This window comes from Polyodon spathula, chromosome 36, assembly GCF_017654505.1.
Source record: "Polyodon spathula isolate WHYD16114869_AA chromosome 36, ASM1765450v1, whole genome shotgun sequence".
Lineage (NCBI taxonomy): Eukaryota > Metazoa > Chordata > Actinopteri > Acipenseriformes > Polyodontidae > Polyodon > Polyodon spathula.
The window spans coordinates 5799846-5818716 of record NC_054569.1 but is presented as its reverse complement, the minus strand read 5'-3'; the positions used below and the strand labels follow the sequence as shown (position 1 = coordinate 5818716).

Sequence of the window (18871 nt, the reverse complement as noted above, 5' to 3'; positions counted from 1 at the left end):
GTCTATCAGGTAAAGGTTTTGAACCACTTGAGCAGCTCTTATTAATGTTTACAGTCCAGTGTTTATCATGAATAAAATGCAAAATGTTTTGGTACAAATTCACAACATTTTCAAAATGTGCATCTTCTGGTGGTCTAATGTGCTCTATTACATATTATTTTGATCTTGTCCAGTGTCTAGAGGAGAGACTCTCAGTGCAGATACCCACGCACCTCCCAGAGAAGAGCAGAGTGAGAGGGAGGGGGATACCCAGGCACCTCCCAGAGAAGAGCAGAGTGAGAGGGAGGGGGATACCCAGGCACCTCCCAGAGAAGAGCAGAGTGAGAGGGAGGGGGATACCCAGGCACCTCCCAGAGAAGAGCAGAGTGAGAGGGAGGGGGATACCCAGGCACCTCCCAGAGAAGAGCAGAGTGAGAGGGAGGGGGATACCCAGGCACCTCCCAGAGAAGAGCAGAGTGAGAGGGAGGGGGATACCCAGGCACCTCCCAGAGAAGAGCAGAGTGAGAGGGAGGGAGATACCCAGGCACCTCCCAGAGAAGAGCAGAGTGAGAGGGAGGGGGATACCCAGGCACCTCCCAGAGAAGAGCAGAGTGAGAGGGAGGGGGATACCCAGGCACCTCCCAGAGAAGAGCAGAGTGAGAGGGAGGGGGATACCCAGGCACCTCCCAGAGAAGAGCAGAGTGAGAGGGAGGGGGATACCCAGGCACCTCCCAGAGAAGAGCAGAGTGAGAGGGGGGGGGGGGGGGGGGGGGGTCCCAGAGAAGAGCAGAGTGAGACGGGGGGGGGGGAGTGGGGGGGGGGGGGGGGTGAAAAGAGCAAACTGCTGAAGGAGATTCCAGAAGCTGAAGAGAGCAGGGGAGAAAAGGAATGAGCTAAATGAGCAGAAAGAAGGGAGGAGAGTAGAAAGACAATGGATTGAATATATAAGGATGTCAGTACTTATTGGAGTGTCTTGGGCAGCAGTAGGGGCAGCAGCTGCAGCAGTATCAGACCCATTAGCAGCTGCAGCAGTATCAGACCCATTAGCAGCTGCAGCAGTATCAGACCCATTAGCAGCTGCGGCAGTATCAGACCCATTAGCAGCTGCAGCAGTATCAGACCCATTAGCAGCTGCAGCAGTATCAGACCCATTAGCAGCTGCAGCAGTATCAGACCCATTAGCAGCTGCAGCAGTATCAGACCCATTAGCAGCTGCAGCAGTATCAGACCCATTAGCAGCTGCAGCAGTATCAGACCCATTAGCAGCTGCGGCAGTATCAGACCCATTAGCAGCTGCGGCAGTATCAGACCCATTAGCAGCTGCAGCAGTATCAGACCCATTAGCAGCTGCAGCAGTATCAGACCCATTAGCAGCTGCAGCAGTATCAGACCCATTAGCAGCTGCAGGGTGTAACAGGGCGAGGAGCCCGGCACGTGATTGACAGGGTGTAACAGGGCGAGGAGCCCGGCACGTGATTGACAGGGTGTACACAGGAGCCCGGCAGTGAGCAGGGTGTAACAGGACGAGGAGCCCGGCACGTGATTGACAGGGTGTAACAGGGTGTAACAGGGCGAGGAGCCCGGCACGTGATTGACAGGGTGTAACAGGGCGAGGAGCCCGGCACGTGATTGACAGGGTGTAACAGGGCGAGGAGCCCGGCACGTGATTGACAGGGTGTAACAGGGCGAGGAGCCCGGCACGTGATTGTTTATTTTTAAAACTGGGTCTCCCCTCCGCCCCTTGTTTCATTTGTGCCATCCTTCAGTGTTTTGTTATTGTTTTACAGCGCGGATCCACATTAAAAACACAGAGAGAGAGAGAGAGAGGAGAAAAAGGAAAAGAAAAACAAATAAGCATAGGATCAGCGAAAGCGATCTGCCCAGCCTGACTTGTGTGTGTGGAGTTTTTTGAGATATGTTTAATGTTTAAATCCTTTATTTTGCTCTGTGAGCAAGTGTGTTTTGTGTTTAAATATTTTTGTTCCTGCTTCTGGCGTGACATCACCACAAAGCCATGCCTGTCACACAGGGATTAGCTACTTTTTTTACTTTATTCATTTGAATATTCTTTTTTTTAATGTTATTTCATTTGCTCCATAGCTGTACACAATTGAGAAAAATAAACCAATAAACAAGCACCTCTCAAACTTCCCTGGACTTGTTTGAGAACTTCCCGGAGGGTCATGTGTCTCTTTACTGTCAGTAACACATTAACTCATGCCTGCATTGAAGGGAGATCGTTGGTTTTGATGTTTGTTTTAGTTTTATTTCCTTCTCTGAAATGGCAGCAGCAGCTGTGTCTACCGGTCAGGTCTCAGAAGACCAGATCATCTGTCCGATTTGTTTGGCTGTTTTCACCGACCCCGCCTCCACTCCTTGTGGGCACAGCTTCTGCTCAAAGTGTGTTGGACAATACTGGGATCAGAGTGATACTATTAAATGTCCACTGTGTAAGAAAAGGTATTACAGGAAGCCTGATCTCAGCATTAACAGGGTCTTGGCTGAAATTGCAGAGAACTTCCGAAAGCAGAAGGAGAGGTGTACTGTAGAAACGGAGCCTGGAGATGTGCCATGTGATTTGTGTATTGGGAGGAAATTCAAAGCTGTCAAATCCTGTTTGACGTGCCTGGCCTCTTACTGTGAAACTCACATCAAGCCGCACCGCGAGGTTGTCACATTAAGGAAACACAGACTGGTCGATGCAACTGAGAATCTGGAGGAGAAACTCTGCCAGCAACACCAAAGGGCTTTGGAAGTGTTCTGCCGGACCGATCAGAGTTATATCTGCTGGCTGTGTACTGAAGAGAGACACCGGGGTCATGATACAGTCTCAGCTGAGAAGGAGAGAGCTGACAAACAGGTACGGATGTGTGAACTCTTTATAGTGATTTTATTTGATTCATTTGGATTATTTTACCCGTTTCTCCATAATTTGAAATGCCCAATTGTTTTTAAGACCGTGTGACTGCTGCAACCCGTTGCAGTAACTTGGTAGAGGTGAAGGAAAGCAAATACATCCAATGAAATGTGCTCCGCTTTCTTTCCCTCTGCAAGCCGATTTCAAGTTTGCAGACGTGGATATGGAGGCTGCGTACTGTATGTTGTTTTTCTTGTGTTGTTTAGTTTTTCACGGGGGCTTGCGGGTATTTGTTCATTGTTTATGAGTTCATTGTTGTAGGGCTGATGAGTAGGGGTCAATCGCTTAGAAAGTCCTCCATAGATCAGGACGTTCCTTCCTCAGGAGCTTGTGTTCCACCTTGTTCTTTGAGATCTGAGACCACAGACTTGCTGGTGGTATCAAAATATCACCTTCAGTAGGGTGGAATTTTGCTGTGATGTGTTTTTGGAATTCTCTTCTACTATTAGAAACGCTAAAACTCTGGAATCTTTTAAAGTCAGATTGAAAACGTTTCTTTTTGTACGTGCCATTTAAAAAAAAATGGAATCTGCGATTATTTGACCCCAGTTTGGAATGGCCAAACCTTTTTAAGACCCCATCTCACCACTGCATCCCCCGCAGGGACTCGGGGGCGAAGACTAGTGCACACGCCCTCTGAAATGTGCGCTGTCTAGTTGCCTGCTTTCTTTCACACTGCAACCTGACAGTGAACCCAACCAGACCCATTTGTACGTGCCTTTTGAGACTGCAATGGGATCTGGATTGCATGGGTCTTGTTTTTTTTATTAATTAAGTATTAAATGTGTGTTTAAACCAGTGATACACTGAGACTCGAGCAGCGAGTTTCTCTTTGAAGTGTCTCCTGCGCCTCTCTCTTTCTCTGTGCAGGTTGATTTATAGTTAATAATAATAATAATAATACTCAGGCACGTTGCTGTGAGGAAATTATTTTAAAAACTAAATATTTCCTGTCATACTGTATAAATATGATTGCCTAGTGTGGCACGGTGGTAATTAAAATAATGAACTCACACTGTGGGATGTGTTTGCCATTCTTCGCCTGTGTTTGTGTTACACTGTGGCTGTTTGGGTAGCGCTGATTGCTAATATGGTTCCTGAACCCCTGGAGCGGGAGGATCACTGCTTTAAACATTCCTCTCTGCCTCAAGCCTCTCACTATTGCCAATGCCATCTGGCTTGGGTAGCAACCCAAGTGATGGAATGACCTTCCTACGGATGTCAGGACTGCCCAGTCCCTGACCAGACGCCTCCTCAACACACACCTCTTCAGACAACACCTGTAAAACTCAACTCTCCCTTTCCGGGCTATACAGCACTCTGCCTTTAATGCACGTTAACTTGCACTGATCCGCTCCCTATTTTACTGTATTTAATCCTGCACTGAACCCAGTCTGTAGTATCTTGTATTTCACTTGCACTCGTATCTAACCCTGCTGTAGCTATCAGCACTGCTATCTGCTCTTGAACTGCCCTGATATCAAATCATACTGTGTTTTGTATTTGCTCTTATTGGGACTGAAGTCATTTTGTATTTTGTATCTTGCTCTTAATTGTACTGCAATTCTTGACATGTATTTTATTTTGTATACAACTGTAAGCCACTCCGGGAGTCTGCAAAGAAATAATAATAATAATAATAATAATAATGGATCATATCCTCTGTGGATGCTATGTGTTCAGTGACTGATCTAAACAAGTTCAGAGCTGTGTACTTTCTATTGCACTATTTTTGCTTCTCTCTCTGGCCTGACTCAGCTGAGTCCTTGAGAAACACATTGATAAGAGGGAGATACCAGGTATTTGTTGTTTATACTCTGTAAGATTTCATGTTATTTATTTCCTTGTCATGTTGGAATTCCAGGTGCTTTTTTGTTTCCTTACAGTACATAGTAAAGTATAATCAGATAAAGAGACTGATATATGTCTGTGGGGAAATACCATAAGGTGTGGTTAGTAGAATCCAAACTGAAGGGCAGCAGAGCAGGTTTATAGTCCAATTTCAATGTTTATTTCATTAACTCTTTGAGAGTAGCACAGTTAGTTATGCAGGCAGGTTAAATCCAGAAAAACAGTATAAATAATGATTTATCGTCATTTTTATTTTAAGTTAGTCTATGTATGAGTTAAGCGTAGAAGCAGGGAGGCAGGGTGTCACGTCCAGTACAGTCGATAGAGCAGCACGACCCTGTGGAGTACAGAAACCCACAAGTCACTTGGGTTGGGTGGCAGTTTCTTCTAGAACTGCAAGGATTGATAGAGATAATAAAGATAAAGTACGCTCTGGAAGTTCAGTTGGGGTTTTCCTGTTCCGCTTGGTTCTCTACTCTCTGCTTCAGTTCCCCAGCTCTAACTTCTGGCTCGACGTGGATCACCTTATTATTATACCACAATCCCCGCCCCTCGGATCTGTCATGCAGCTATCCACCTCATTATTATACCACAATCCCCGCCCCTCGGATCTGTCATGCCGCTATCCACCTCATTATTATACCACAATCCCCGCCCCTCGGATCTGTCATGCCGCTATCCACCTCATTATTATACCACAATCCCCGCCCCTCTGATCTGTCATGCAGCTATCCCCCTCATTATTATACCACAATCCCCGCCCCTCGGATCTGTCATGCAGCTATCCACCTCATTATTATACCACAATCCCCGCCCCTCGGATCTGTCATGCCGCTATCCACCTCATTATTATACCACAATCCCCGCCCCTCGGATCTGTCATGCCGCTATCCACCTCATTATTATACCACAATCCCCGCCCCTCAGATCTGTCATGCCGCTATCCACCTCATTATTATACCACAGTCCCCGCCCCTCTGATCAGTCATGCAGATATCCACCTCATTATTATACCACAATCCCCGCCCCTCGGATCTGTCATAATATCCACCTCATTAGATTCAAATATATTTTCAAGTTACATAAAATATAAAGTAAATATATGTTTTATACATTTAAAATATAGATTCAATATATCGAATGTAATGCTGTATATTTTAAATATATGAACCATATAAACCATCTCATAAAAATATGAAAATATATTAAATATATTTTGTTTTCGTGTGGGTAGGTGCATTGAGTTAGGCAATGACATTTGTTTTATTTTGCGTTTTCCTTTACTAAAATGGCCGCCATTACCGAACCCCCGACTTACTGTACATCTTTATATGGGAGCCCGGATTGAAGTCATAGTTCATTTTCTATTAGGCAGCTATGCACGTCATCTGTCTATAGGTTTGCTCCAATCTTTTCCTTTCAGGTGAGAATTTAAGTGGTATGTAGAGCATACATATTTTTGCACTGGAAAACATCCTCGTTATTGTTGATCAAAGTTCCAGTGTCCTGTGAAATATAACTGTGTCTCCTTCTCCTTTGTTTCTACACAGAAGCAGCTGGAAGAATTACAGACAGAAATTCAAAAGCAAATCCAGAAGAGAGCGGAGAAGTTGAAAGAGGCTTTGGAGGCCATGAATGTAGGTGCTACATTGTCAGCTGCTTCTGTGTACTTCTGGCTATTAGCATCAGAAGTTTATCATAAAATGAATTCCAATGTACTCATTGCAAAATGAGTCAGACAGATTCGCTCTTGCACAAGACACACACAAAACAATTGTGAAGCTGAAAGGGCTTTCTAATATGCTTAATTCTATTATCCGCTTTTTATTTTACCACGTCCTTACATTTATTTTTTAAAGAAGTTTAGGCTAACTGGGTGCCAAACACACCTTTCATTCCTTCAGTGACAGTGTGACTTTTGAACTGAATTTTGGATTTCCAGATCATTGGATTTCCTGATCTTTGGATTTCTAGATCTGTGAATTTCCTGATCATTGGATTTTCTGATCTTTGGATTTCCAGATCTGTGAATTTCCTGATCATTGGATTTCCTGATCATTGGATTTCCAGAGCTTTGGATTTTCCTCAATGGGTTAATCTTCTGTATAAATAAATACATTAATAAAAAAATTTAAAAACTTAGAATGTGGGGAGAAAAAAAGTAGGAAGAATAATTGGGAACATTACAATAAACATAAAAAAATGCTAAAACTGTCCCTCAGAGTTCTGAACAGAGAGACATGGAGGCAAACCAACAGATCAAAGCTGAGCTGATCCAATCCATTGAGACTTTCTGGGCTGAGGTGACAAAGGAGGTTGATGCCAAAAACCAAGCAGCAGTGAATCGGGTTGAAGGACTCAAGATGAAACTGCAGCAGGAGATTGCTGAGCTGAGGAGGAGAAACGCTGAGCTGAAACAGCTTTCAGAGACAGAAGATCACACCCATTTTATACAGGTAACATCCCTGCTTGATAGAACATGTTTAGTACATAACTGGGACAGTTTAAGACAGACATCAATTCAACTTCAATTGAATTAACCCTTGCTTTTTCTCAGCAGTGTTTTGAGCCACTTTCTGTTTCACTTAAACGAAATGTCACCCTAATTGAAGCATTGAGTAACAACATCACAGTAGTGTACCATGTCAGCTGCACAGCACACACAGCTGTGTTTCAGGTTAGGGTCCAAACACCTGCAGTGCTCATTCTCTGAGTTTATTACCTCTAAGACCTGTGGTAAAGCATGGGGGAGTATTAGAACGAAAAGCAAGGCATTATGACTCATACTAATAAACATGGAACTGCAGGGTAATCTCTCCTCTTTTATCAACAGTGATTCTCTTGCTGACAATTCCTTGTCCCATTTCCTGTTCTAGGGCATTCAATCACTCTCCCCGGATTGTAGAGACCTATCCAGCTTGACTGTCAATACAGAGACACCTGCCACTGTTGCCAACAATGCGCTGTCTAGGATTAAAGAGCTCATTGGGGAAATCTGTGAGGGAGAACTGGAGAACATTGTCAAAGCAGGTGGGGTGAGACTGATTGCCATGAATCCTGTTGCATCTTGGGGAGATCATTTTGTTAAAGCACAGTATATGATTACAGTATATTTAACAGGATAACAGTTCAATTACAATACCTCACCTTCAAAAATCAGCCATTATAATGCTAGAGTGGTATAAACATGTTGGCCGTACTGTAGCTGTACAATATATACTGTGTTTAGTTATTCCCATGTAGGTCATACAGACTTCTTAGCAATATTTAACTTAAATATCTAATTGCTTTAACTAACAAAAACTCAGACAGAAGCTGATTAAAGTACAGTACTGTTGCTCAATATCTTAATCAGTGGCGGCTCCTCATAAGAGGCTAGACAGGCTAAGCCTGCACGGAATTTTGCGAGATTAAAAAAAAAAAAAAAAGAAAACATTTTACTTTGAAATAACAGTCCGATGTAAGTAAGCAGCTTTGCCGCAGTTGTCTGCAATTTGACTCTCGGCTGTTTCTGAAGTTGCGTCATGCTTCCCATGTCTACTGCATTGTTATTGGCTAACATGACAGAATCCCACCCACTTTGAGACTCATTTCTGTCTCTAAATAGGCTGGGCTTGTGTATATTTCATGGACTTCTATAGCTGTCAATCACCACTGTTATTCTATTTTTATTGGCTAAACGATGCAAGAAAAACTCATTTAGAGGCTAGCCTCCACCACTCATAATTCGACTTAAACTGACGTGTATTACATAGAGGGGTGGGTTCAGGTAATGCCTGTCCGGGATTGGTGATCGCTGACGGGGGCGGAGTCGGGAAGATACAGTATGCGTGTGTGTCATTAAAAAAAAAAGCGTGATACACTGAGAGACACAGCTCTTTTTTTGTAGTACTCTGGCTTGGTCCGCGCTTCACTCTGTTCCTTTGGGTTTTGCTGTATATGTTAAGAATATCAATCGTTTGGATGAATAAACTGCCTGTGTGGAGCTTGATACACATCACATGCGGCAGTAAGCATTCTGCTCGTTCATGCGTTTATACTAGGCTGCCTGTGTTACAGCGGATCTGGCTTCTTTATTTGTTAAAGGAAACTCTTTTCATGTGTTCAGCGTCACGGCTACTGCTTTAAATCATTTGTTTTCATTATTGGCCACTGTGGCAGGCTGGCGAGTGGAAAGAGGCCCAGAGACAGACTACAGTTAAAAAAAAATACTAATTTTATTATAAATAACTCAAAATAAACGTGCACAAGGGCAAAATAAAGGGATTTAAACACAAATAAAGCAATACAAAAACAAAACTCACAAAAATAAAGGTTTCCAGGCTGGGCACTGCCTTCACTGGATTCACAAATCACAAATCACAAATCACAAATCACACACAAACACCAACCTGCTTCCTCAGCTCCCTCCTCTAAATGAGAAGCAGAGGCCTCATTTTATGTCAGGTGGCTGGGCGCTGATTGATCGTTAATTGACCTAATCAACCCCAGCCACCTGAACATAATAAACCCAGGCAGGTAGGGGAAATTAACCCCATCCCTGCCAATTTAAAAAGGGCAGAGCTCTGCTCTGCCACAGCCGGTCTCTGTGTTAATGTGGTATTAAGGGCTGCAGGCTGCTTTGGATTTGGTTGTTTAGCCTCCCCACTAGTCAGAGTCTCAAGACACTACTGATCTGAATAGTAACACCCTTACTGAAACAGCGCTGTACTGATTGCAGTGATCAAGAAGTTTAACAGTGACACCCTTACTGAAACAGCGCTGTACTGATTGCAGTGATCAAGAAGTTTAACAGTGACACCCTTACTGAAACAGCGCTGTACTGATTGCAGTGATCAAGAAGTTTAACAGTGACACCCTTACTGAAACAGCGCTGTACTGATTGTAGAGTGATCAAGAAGTTTAACAGTGACACCCTTACTGAAACAGCGCTGTACTGATTGCAGAGTGATCAAGAAGTTTAACAGTGACACCCTTACTGAAACAGCGCTGTACTGATTGCAGTGATCAAGAAGTTTAACAGTGACACCCTTACTGAAACAGAGCTGTACTGATTGCAGTGATCAAGAAGTTTAACAGTGACACCCTTACTGAAACAGCGCTGTACTGATTGCAGAGTGATCAAGAAGTTTAACAGTGACACCCTTACTGAAACAGCGCTGTACTGATTGGAGTGATCAAGAAGTTTAACAGTGACACCCTTACTGAAACAGCGCTGTACTGATTGCAGTGATCAAGAAGTTTAACAGTGACACCCTTACTGAAACAGCGCTGTACTGATTGCAGTGATCAAGAAGTTTAACAGTGACACTCTTACTGAAACAGCGCTGTACTGATTGCAGACAAGGCTGCCTCAGTCACATGTCTTAAAAACATTCAATGAATGAAGCTATTTTATTCCATACTATCTGTTTAAAAATATTACAAACAAGACACACAAGAATTGTCTTCTCTTGCAAGTCCTCTAGACACAGAACTGGTCTGTGGATTCATAGATAAACAAAAGAAGCCATTTATAAACGTTCAAAGACGTGTTCCTGATGTGTTAATGTGAAAAGTTAGCGAGCGTTATAGATCTTTAAATGTCCACATTGCTTAAATGATGGTAATACCTCCTAACAGAAGAGATGGGCCGACTCTTTGATTCCAGACCTTCACCTCCAGCCTAGCCAATGAGAATGGCCGGTGAGAAGTTTGGATCCTGTCTTTGTGCAAAGAGAATACCTTAGTGCTCCAGAATGTAAAGATGCTATTTTTTATTATTCAGTGAATGAAGCAGAAGTGTGCACTCTGGTACCTGGCAACAGGGGGCGGCACTCAGAAGGTAGGTCAACAAATTCAAGATTTATTTCTGCTCATTGTCTCCAGTGACCTAAGCACCCTTATGGAAAGGAAACACATTTTTTATATATTTGTAATACATGGTCTTATATGGTTCTGTGGCAAAGTGCCCAAGCCTTTGTATTTATTTATTTATTTGTGCATGTTTATGTTTATTATTATTATTATTATTATTATTATTATTATTATTATTGTATTTTGTGCAGGTGGATGAGGCCATCCATCTTATTTACTGTTTGAGACCGATGATAAAGCTGGTCTTATAATGTGTGGTCGATGGAGATGGGGTTAAAACCCCTTCCCTAATACCCTCGTGGGAATGTGGCTGGAGCCTTAAGGTAATTATTGTATCAAATGAGGTAATTAAGGCTCCAGCCACAGACTATAAAAGACGCACTCGAGGGTTATTAGGCGGAGAGTGTCAGAGACGAAACTTGAGTCTTTAAGTTGAGAAAAATCAGAAATAACAATTGCTAGACGTGCTGGTTTATATATTAAAAATATACAGCTTTACAATGCAGACGTTGTTCCTACATTTTCCAAATATTTCCAAGTTATTTGACATCACCGCAAGACCAAACCTGCTCTGACATCACTGTGGGGCCATTACAGACCATTACAGACCATTACAGAGCACGCCCATAACAGCGCTACGACATCACCACGCTGAACAATACAGCGCTGACAATCACAGAGCACGCCCATAACAGCGCTACGACATCACCACGCTGAACAATACAGCGCTGACAATCACAGAGCACGCCCATAACAGCGCTACGACATCACCACGCTGAACAATACAGCGCTGACAATCACAGAGCACGCCCATAACAGCGCTACGACATCACCACGCCGAACAATACAGCGCATAACAGCGACGAATCACAGAGCACGCCCATCACAGAGCACGCCCATAACAGCGCTACGATAATCACCACGCTGAACAATACAGCGCTGACAATCACAGAGCACGCCCATAACAGCGCTACGACATCACCACGCTGAACAATCAGCGCTGACCACGCTGAACAATACAGCGCTGACAATCACAGAGCACGCCCATAACAGCGCTACGACATCACCACGCTGACTACAATCACAGAGCACGCCCATAACAGCGCTACGATAATCACCAGCTGAACAATACAGCGCTGACAATCACAGAGCACGCCCATAACAGCGCTACGACATCACCACGCTGAACAATACAGCGCTGACAATCACAGAGCACGCCCATAACAGCGCTACGACATCACCACGCTGAACAATACAGCGCTGACAATCACAGAGCACGCCCATAACAGCGCTACGACATCACCACGCTGAACAATACAGCGCTGACAATCACAGAGCACGCCCATAACAGCGCTACGACATCACCACGCTGAACAATACAGCGCTGACAATCACAGAGCACGCCCATAACAGCGCTACGACATCACCACGCTGAACAATACAGCGCTGACAATCACAGAGCACGCCCATAACAGCGCTACGACATCACCACGCTGAAGCGCTGACAATCACAGAGCACGCCCATAACAGCGCTACGACATCACCACGCTGAACAATACAGCAATGACAGTCACAGAGCACGCCCATAACAGCGCTACGACATCACCACGCTGAACAATACAGCGCCGACAATCACAGAGCACGCCCATAACAGCGCTACGACATCACCACGTGAACAATACAGCGCTGACAATCACAGAGCACGCCCATAACAGCGCTTCATGGGACAATCACAGAGCAGCCCATTCTACGGCAATACAGCGCTGACAATCACCCATAACAGCGCTACGACATCACCACGCCGAACAATACAGCGATGATAATCACAGAGCACGCCCATAACAGCGCTACGCACCATGATGCACGCCCATACGCTGAACAATACGCTGACAATCACAGAGCACGCCCATAACAGCGCTACGACATCACCACGCTGCAATACATGACAATCACAGAGCACGCCCATAACAGCGCTACGAATCACCACGCTGAACAATACTGCCGACAATCACAGAGCACGCCCATAACAGCTACGACATCACCACGGAACAATACTCGCCTACCATCAGCCAAACTACAATTTCCAGAAGTCTCTGTGGAGTTAACTTAACAGGAACTCTGCACCATGTTTGTTTTTGCTGTTGGGTTGCCATCAGATGATTCATGGGCACTCCCCCCATGTTATTTCTAAATCTTGACTTGCGATCTCAGCGTGAAGTTCCTGGAAAGTGGTGCTTTTGCTAACCCCGCAGAGTCTTCTGGGAATCGTAGTTCGCTTCAGTGGGCCCCACAGTGTTGTTATGTTGTGATACGATGTTTACATATATAAATTCAAGATATATTATTAATATGTATGGGCAGAGTACTACATGCTGTACTTCTCTTTGTCTAATACTAAATAAACCAGCAGATTTGCATGAAAACAGCATGCAGCTGTCAACCAAAATGAAGAGCTGGGAACCACTGTGCCACAGTATCTGACTTTTAATGATCTTCAGTGGCAGGCAGACAGGCTGACAGACAAAATGCAATGGCTCTGTATTACACTAAGGTGACAATGGTAGGCCAAGTTTACTCTGTCCTGTTTCTCTCCCAGACATATATGAAGATGTGCAGATCTGTCCACCCCCTGTTCCTGCAAAGCTGCCGGTGGATTGTGACGTGTATTCATTCATGGCTCTTGCTCTCTGTGATTACGATGCTGAGGCCGATGATGAACTGTCCTTTAAAATGGGAGAAATCATCACAGTTAAAAATGACAGGTATGTTTTTTTTTTATTTGGAATCGCCAATTATTTGATCCCCCTTTCCTCCCCAGTTTGGAATGGGCAGTTCTTTTTATGACCCTGAGAGGCAAAAATGTGCACTGTCAAGCCGCCCGCTTTCATTCACACTGCAAGCCGGCAGTGAAGTTAAGCAGACCTGTCCTGTCGAAGGACTAACGGAGATCCGATTGCAACACAGCTGGCTCGCAGGTGCTGAACCACCCATAGGAGTCGCTGGTGCGCAGTGAGACAGGGATTACCCAGCCGACTTCAGCCCACCCAGCCTGGGGCAGGGCTTGGCCAATTGTGCACCGCCCCCCTGGGAGCTCCTGGGCACAGCCGGCGATGACATAGCTCAGATTTGAACTAGCAACCTCCGCCACTTTGGGAGCCCCTAAAATATATAGAATTAATATTTAATTTAGGGGGTGGTGCTTCACAAACTGGTGAGATCTTTAATAGAACAAACACAATCAACCACGTGGTCAAGATAGATACACTGACCTGGTAACCATAGTAACTGTATGCAGTTATAAATCACCTGATAATGGCATCTGTTAATAATAATAATAATAATAATAATAATAATAATAATAATAATAACGTACAAATACAGAAAAAGGAGTGTGGTAACCAGCGGTGTACCACAGGGATCAGTATTAGGTCCTCTGCTATTCCTAATCTACATTAATGATTTAGATTCTGGTATAGTAAGCAAACTTGTTAAATTTGCAGACGACACAAAAGTAGGAGGAGTGGCAAACACTGTTGCAGCAGCAAAGGTCATTCAAAATGATCTAGACAAGATTCAGAACTGGGCAGACACATGGCAAATGACATTTAATAGAGAAAAGTGTAAGGTACTGCACGCAGGAAATAAAAATGTACATTATAAATATCATATGGGAGATATTGAAATTGGAGAAGGAATCTATGAAAAAGACCTAGGAGTTTTTGTTGACTCAGAAATGTCTTCATCTAGGCAATGTGGGGAAGCTATAAAAAAGGCTAACAAGATGCTCGGATACATTGTGAAAAGTGTTGAATTTAAATCAAGGGAAGTAATGTTAAAACTGTACAATGCACTAGTAAGACCTCATCTTGAATATTGTGTTCAGTTCTGGTCACCTCGCTATAAAAAAGATATTGCTGCTCTAGAAAGAGTGCAAAGAAGAGCGACCAGAATTATTCCGGGCTTAAAAGGCATGTCATATGCAGACAGGCTAAAAGAATTGAATCTGTTCAGTCTTGAACAAAGAAGACTACGTGGCGACCTAATTCAAGCATTCAAAATTCTAAAAGGTATTGACAGTGTCGACCCAAGGGACTTTTTCAGCCTGAAAAAAGAAACAAGGACCAGGGGTCACAAATGGAGTTTAGAAAAAGGGGCATTCAGAACAGAAAATAGGAGACACTTTTTTACACAGAGAATTGTGAGGGTCTGGAATCAACTCCCCAGTAATGTTGTTGAAGCTGACACCCTGGGATCCTTCAAGAAGCTGCTTGATGAGATTTTGGGATCAATAAGCTACTAACAACCAAACGAGCAAGATGGGCCGAATGGCCTCCTCTCGTTTGTAAACTTTCTTATGTTCTTATGTTCTTATGAATAACTTTTTAAATATAAATTGGGTCTATAAAAGTTATAAACAAACTAATGACAACGAGTATAACTGAGCTGAACTTGAATAGTTCTGGGATATAATAACAATACCAATTGCAATTGCACAGGTGTGCTGGTGTTGCCACTGCAGTACCTGGTCATTGCAATTCATTGTGAATTGCACAATTACAGTTGTATCTGCTTTCACACTTGGCAAGCCCACAATGAGAATGGCTTTTTGAAATCCCCCCGTCCCCCTTAACAAACTCAGTGAGAAGTACAATGGTTTTCACTCCACAGTGACCCTGGCTGGTGGTTTGGAGAGACTGACAGAGGGGCTGGGCTGTTTCCTGCTAACTATGTAGCAGCTGAACAAAACATTTCAGAATCAGAAGCAGGTGAGAAGAATTAACATGGTCCTCCTACTCAAGCAGCAAATTGATGAGCATATATCAATCAATCAGTCAAAATAGTATTAATACAGTGAGCACAATACAGAAGAAAATTGGTCATCAATCATTCAATTAGCTTACCCATATCTTCGTCTGAGATGTTAACAGACAAACGCACACACACGCACACGCACACGCACACGCACACACACACACTTATTTCCAGGAGCAGGGATTCAACAATGACTCTTGTTTCTTTTGCAGATGAAGACACTTATTATGAAAAGCCTCCCGGAACTGACAGACAGACTTCAAGGAGTGACTCTGATTTGAGGATCGTGCTGCTGGGGAAGCCTGAAGTAGGGAAGAGTGCTTCAGGAAACACAATCCTGGGAAGCGAGGAGTTTGAATGTAAAACTTCACTGGGAAGAATGGGTGATGTGAGGAAGAAGTGTGTGAAGAGGGAAGCTGTAATCGATGGGAGACGGATCTCTCTCATTGACACGTCTGGCATGCTTGACCGGAGCCGCTCCAGTGATGAAATTCTATCAGAGATGGTAAAGTTCATCTTTCTGTCTTCTCCGGGACCTCATGTTTTTCTCCTGGTCATACATCCAGGAGGACTGACTGAAGAAGACAAAGAAGCAGTGGAGGTGTTCCAGGAAGTCTTTGGTGAGGAATTCATGAGCAACACGATTGTGCTTTTCACACTCTGGGACCAGCTGAGAGGTGGCAAGATCAAGGAGGTTCTGGAACGCGATGAGGAGCTCCAGCAGCTTGTGGAGCGCTGTGGGAACAGGTATCACTCCTTTGACAACAAAACAGGAGATCACGCCCAAGTGAGACAGCTCTTTGAGAAAATAGACACAATGATGGAGGCCAATGCAGGGAGCTACTACACCAATGAGATGTATCAGGCAGCTGCTGAATTGCATGAATTAACAGAAGACAATTTAACCGTGAAGGACAACACAAAGCTGAGCAAGAAACAAGAGAAGTTGAAAGCAAAGTGTCTCAAGGAGTCACGGAAGTTGAAATCAATGGAGATGAAGAGAAATCTAGAGGTGAAGTTTCAAACCTATCTGATGTTCAGCAGGACCATGTCTCAAGGAAGACTGGACAAAACGAAACAGAAATGTGTTATACAGTAAACAGCGCTGCAGAATGCACTGGGCTACAGAATGCACTGGACTACAGAATGCACTGGACTACAGAATGCACTGGACTACAGAATGCACTGGACTACAGAATGCACTAGACTACAGAATGCACTGGACTACAGAATGCACTGGGCTACAGAATGCACTGGACTACAGAATGCACTGGGCTACAGAATGCACTAGACTACAGAATGCACTGGACTACAGAATGCACTGGACTACAGAATGCACTGGACTACAGAATGCACTGGACTACAGAATGCACTGGACTACAGATAGTGTATTTTGCCCACTTTCTTGATAATGTGATGATTCTAAGGCACATCTAGTTTGATGAAACTTGGGGGCTGATTCCAGGATAGGTGCAGTGCAAAAAAAATGTGGCCGTAAAATCCAGATTGCTTTGCGGCCAAGAACTGCGCCCTATGTCATCTTAAAACCAATGCGAAGTATTGAATATTAAGAACTGCAGTTATAATACTGAGGATCTAGCCTACGAGTGCTGACTGCATTGGGTTATTCAGTTTGTTTTTCCCAGCAGCAGAGAAACACCCTAAATGTGAACAATGTTTTTGAACTTTGTATTTGTAGGCTGCTCACTGATTGATGTGCTGCTTCCTCTGAAGGTGATTTTGTACTACAGCTGTATGATTCTGCAATACTGTGCACCTCCTATCAGGAGGCGTCATTTTTTTGAGAGGTGCACCGATTGCCACAGTGCAAGGCAACCATCCTGACATCTCATTAGAATGTTTGCTCTGCTTGGTATTCCAGATCCCCACCCAGTTCCATGCTCTTTTCTTCATTTGAATTAATTTCAGCATTATTTAAATAGTTTAACGATGGCAGAGTGGAGATTCGAATGCGGGTGCAATGTCAGGTTAACACTATTCTTACATTTTTATTGGCTATAAAGTCACAGTTTTTACAGTGTTTTTTACTGCAATACGGTTGCATTGCGGCCACAGTGCATTCTGCACCCATCCTGGAATCAGCCCCTTGGTATTAACATGGTTTAGTTTTTAAATGATTTTAGGTGCAAGGGATATAAAGGCTCTTTTTGGTTAAATTGTGGTGAAACATTATTTAGTATGTTAATGTAATGAAGGTGTCTCTCTGTCTGTATACCCTGATTGTCCGTCTGTCTGTCATTTTCCCATGTATCATATTAAGTTATTCCATATAATCCTGTAAGGAGTTGCACTTTTGAATGACATCATATAATCATATCAATAAACAAATCAATACACAAGCAGTTAGTTCAATCTGGTTTGAGTGATCACCGTGCAAGGTTGTTATTTCCTATTGAATCATGTTGTAAGAGCTCAGAATAGATACAGTTGGTTCACACCACATCACACCAGTTAATCCTTTCCCTATCAGCTCCAATAATGCTCCAGTTACTGTAGATGCAGCCCAGACTCGATTGTATGAAGATTGTACAAGTACTCAATCACTTCTCTGACAATGTCCAGATCTATTCAAACTAGGGAAGTTTGTTGAAACACTAATAATACATATGTATTTTTTCTCGATATGTCATTTTGTTTTTATTTTATTACAACCCTGTATCAGGACAAAGAAAGGTTACTTGGCTGTCCGCTGCTGGTTTGCTCTTTTGCTACTCGTGTGATCCAGTGTTGACACTCAGAGAGGAAAAGCAAACCCCCTAACAGATTGTTAGGGGAAATACAACCTCTGGGAATCCACGGCTAGCCAGATTGCTCTTACACTGGGCAGACTAGCTAAATAACTGAGAGGGGTTATATGATCCTGTTTGACAGCATCCAGGCTCTTCTTGAAAGATCAGAGTGTTTCAGCTTCAATAACACATCTGATAACCTGCTCCAGTGGTTCACCACCCTTTCTGTCAACAAAATTGTTAAGTTATCGATTGTTAAGATCTGCTTCCAAAACAGAGGCACGGAGGCAGGCTGTGCTGGGCAGGGCTGCACTCGAGACATGGAGGCAGGCTGTGCTGGGCAGGGCTGCAGCTCCAGAGACGAGGCTGCACTGGAGACATGGAGGCAGGCTGTGCTGGGCTGGGCTGCACTGGAGACATGGAGGCAGAATGTGCTGGGCAGGGCTGCACTCGAGACATGGAGACAGGCTGTGCTGGGCAGGGCTGCAGCTCCAGAGACGAGGCTGCACTCGAGACATGGAGGCAGGCTGTGCTGGGCAGGGCTGCGCTCGAGACATGGAGGCAGGCCGTGCTGGGCAGGGCTGCAGCTCCAGAGACGAGGCTGCACTGGAGACATGGAGGCAGGCTGTGCTGGGCTGGGCTGCACTGGAGACATGGAGGCAGGCTGTGCTGGGCAGGGCTGCACTCGAGACATGGAGACAGGCTG

At 44.1% G+C, this 18871-nt stretch overlaps 2 protein-coding genes across 2 annotated transcripts; both read left to right on the top strand.

Annotated features, from left to right (window-relative positions):
• Positions 1-2216: 2216 nt before the first annotated feature.
• LOC121303972 (E3 ubiquitin-protein ligase TRIM47-like) lies at positions 2217-10623 on the top strand. The gene is made up of 6 exons (XM_041234875.1): positions 2217-2839; positions 6298-6384; positions 6970-7203; positions 7624-7777; positions 10515-10571; positions 10616-10623. Exons 1-6 carry the CDS (start codon positions 2261-2263, stop codon positions 10621-10623), a joined length of 1119 nt encoding a protein of 372 aa, XP_041090809.1. The 5' UTR covers positions 2217-2260.
• A 2448-nt stretch (positions 10624-13071) lies between these two features.
• On the top strand, positions 13072-17920 carry LOC121304073 (GTPase IMAP family member 7-like). Its single transcript, XM_041235043.1, has 3 exons — positions 13072-13365; positions 15272-15369; positions 15628-17920. Exons 1-3 carry the CDS (start codon positions 13277-13279, stop codon positions 16512-16514), a joined length of 1074 nt encoding a protein of 357 aa, XP_041090977.1. The 5' UTR covers positions 13072-13276; the 3' UTR covers positions 16515-17920.
• Positions 17921-18871: the final 951 nt, after the last annotated feature.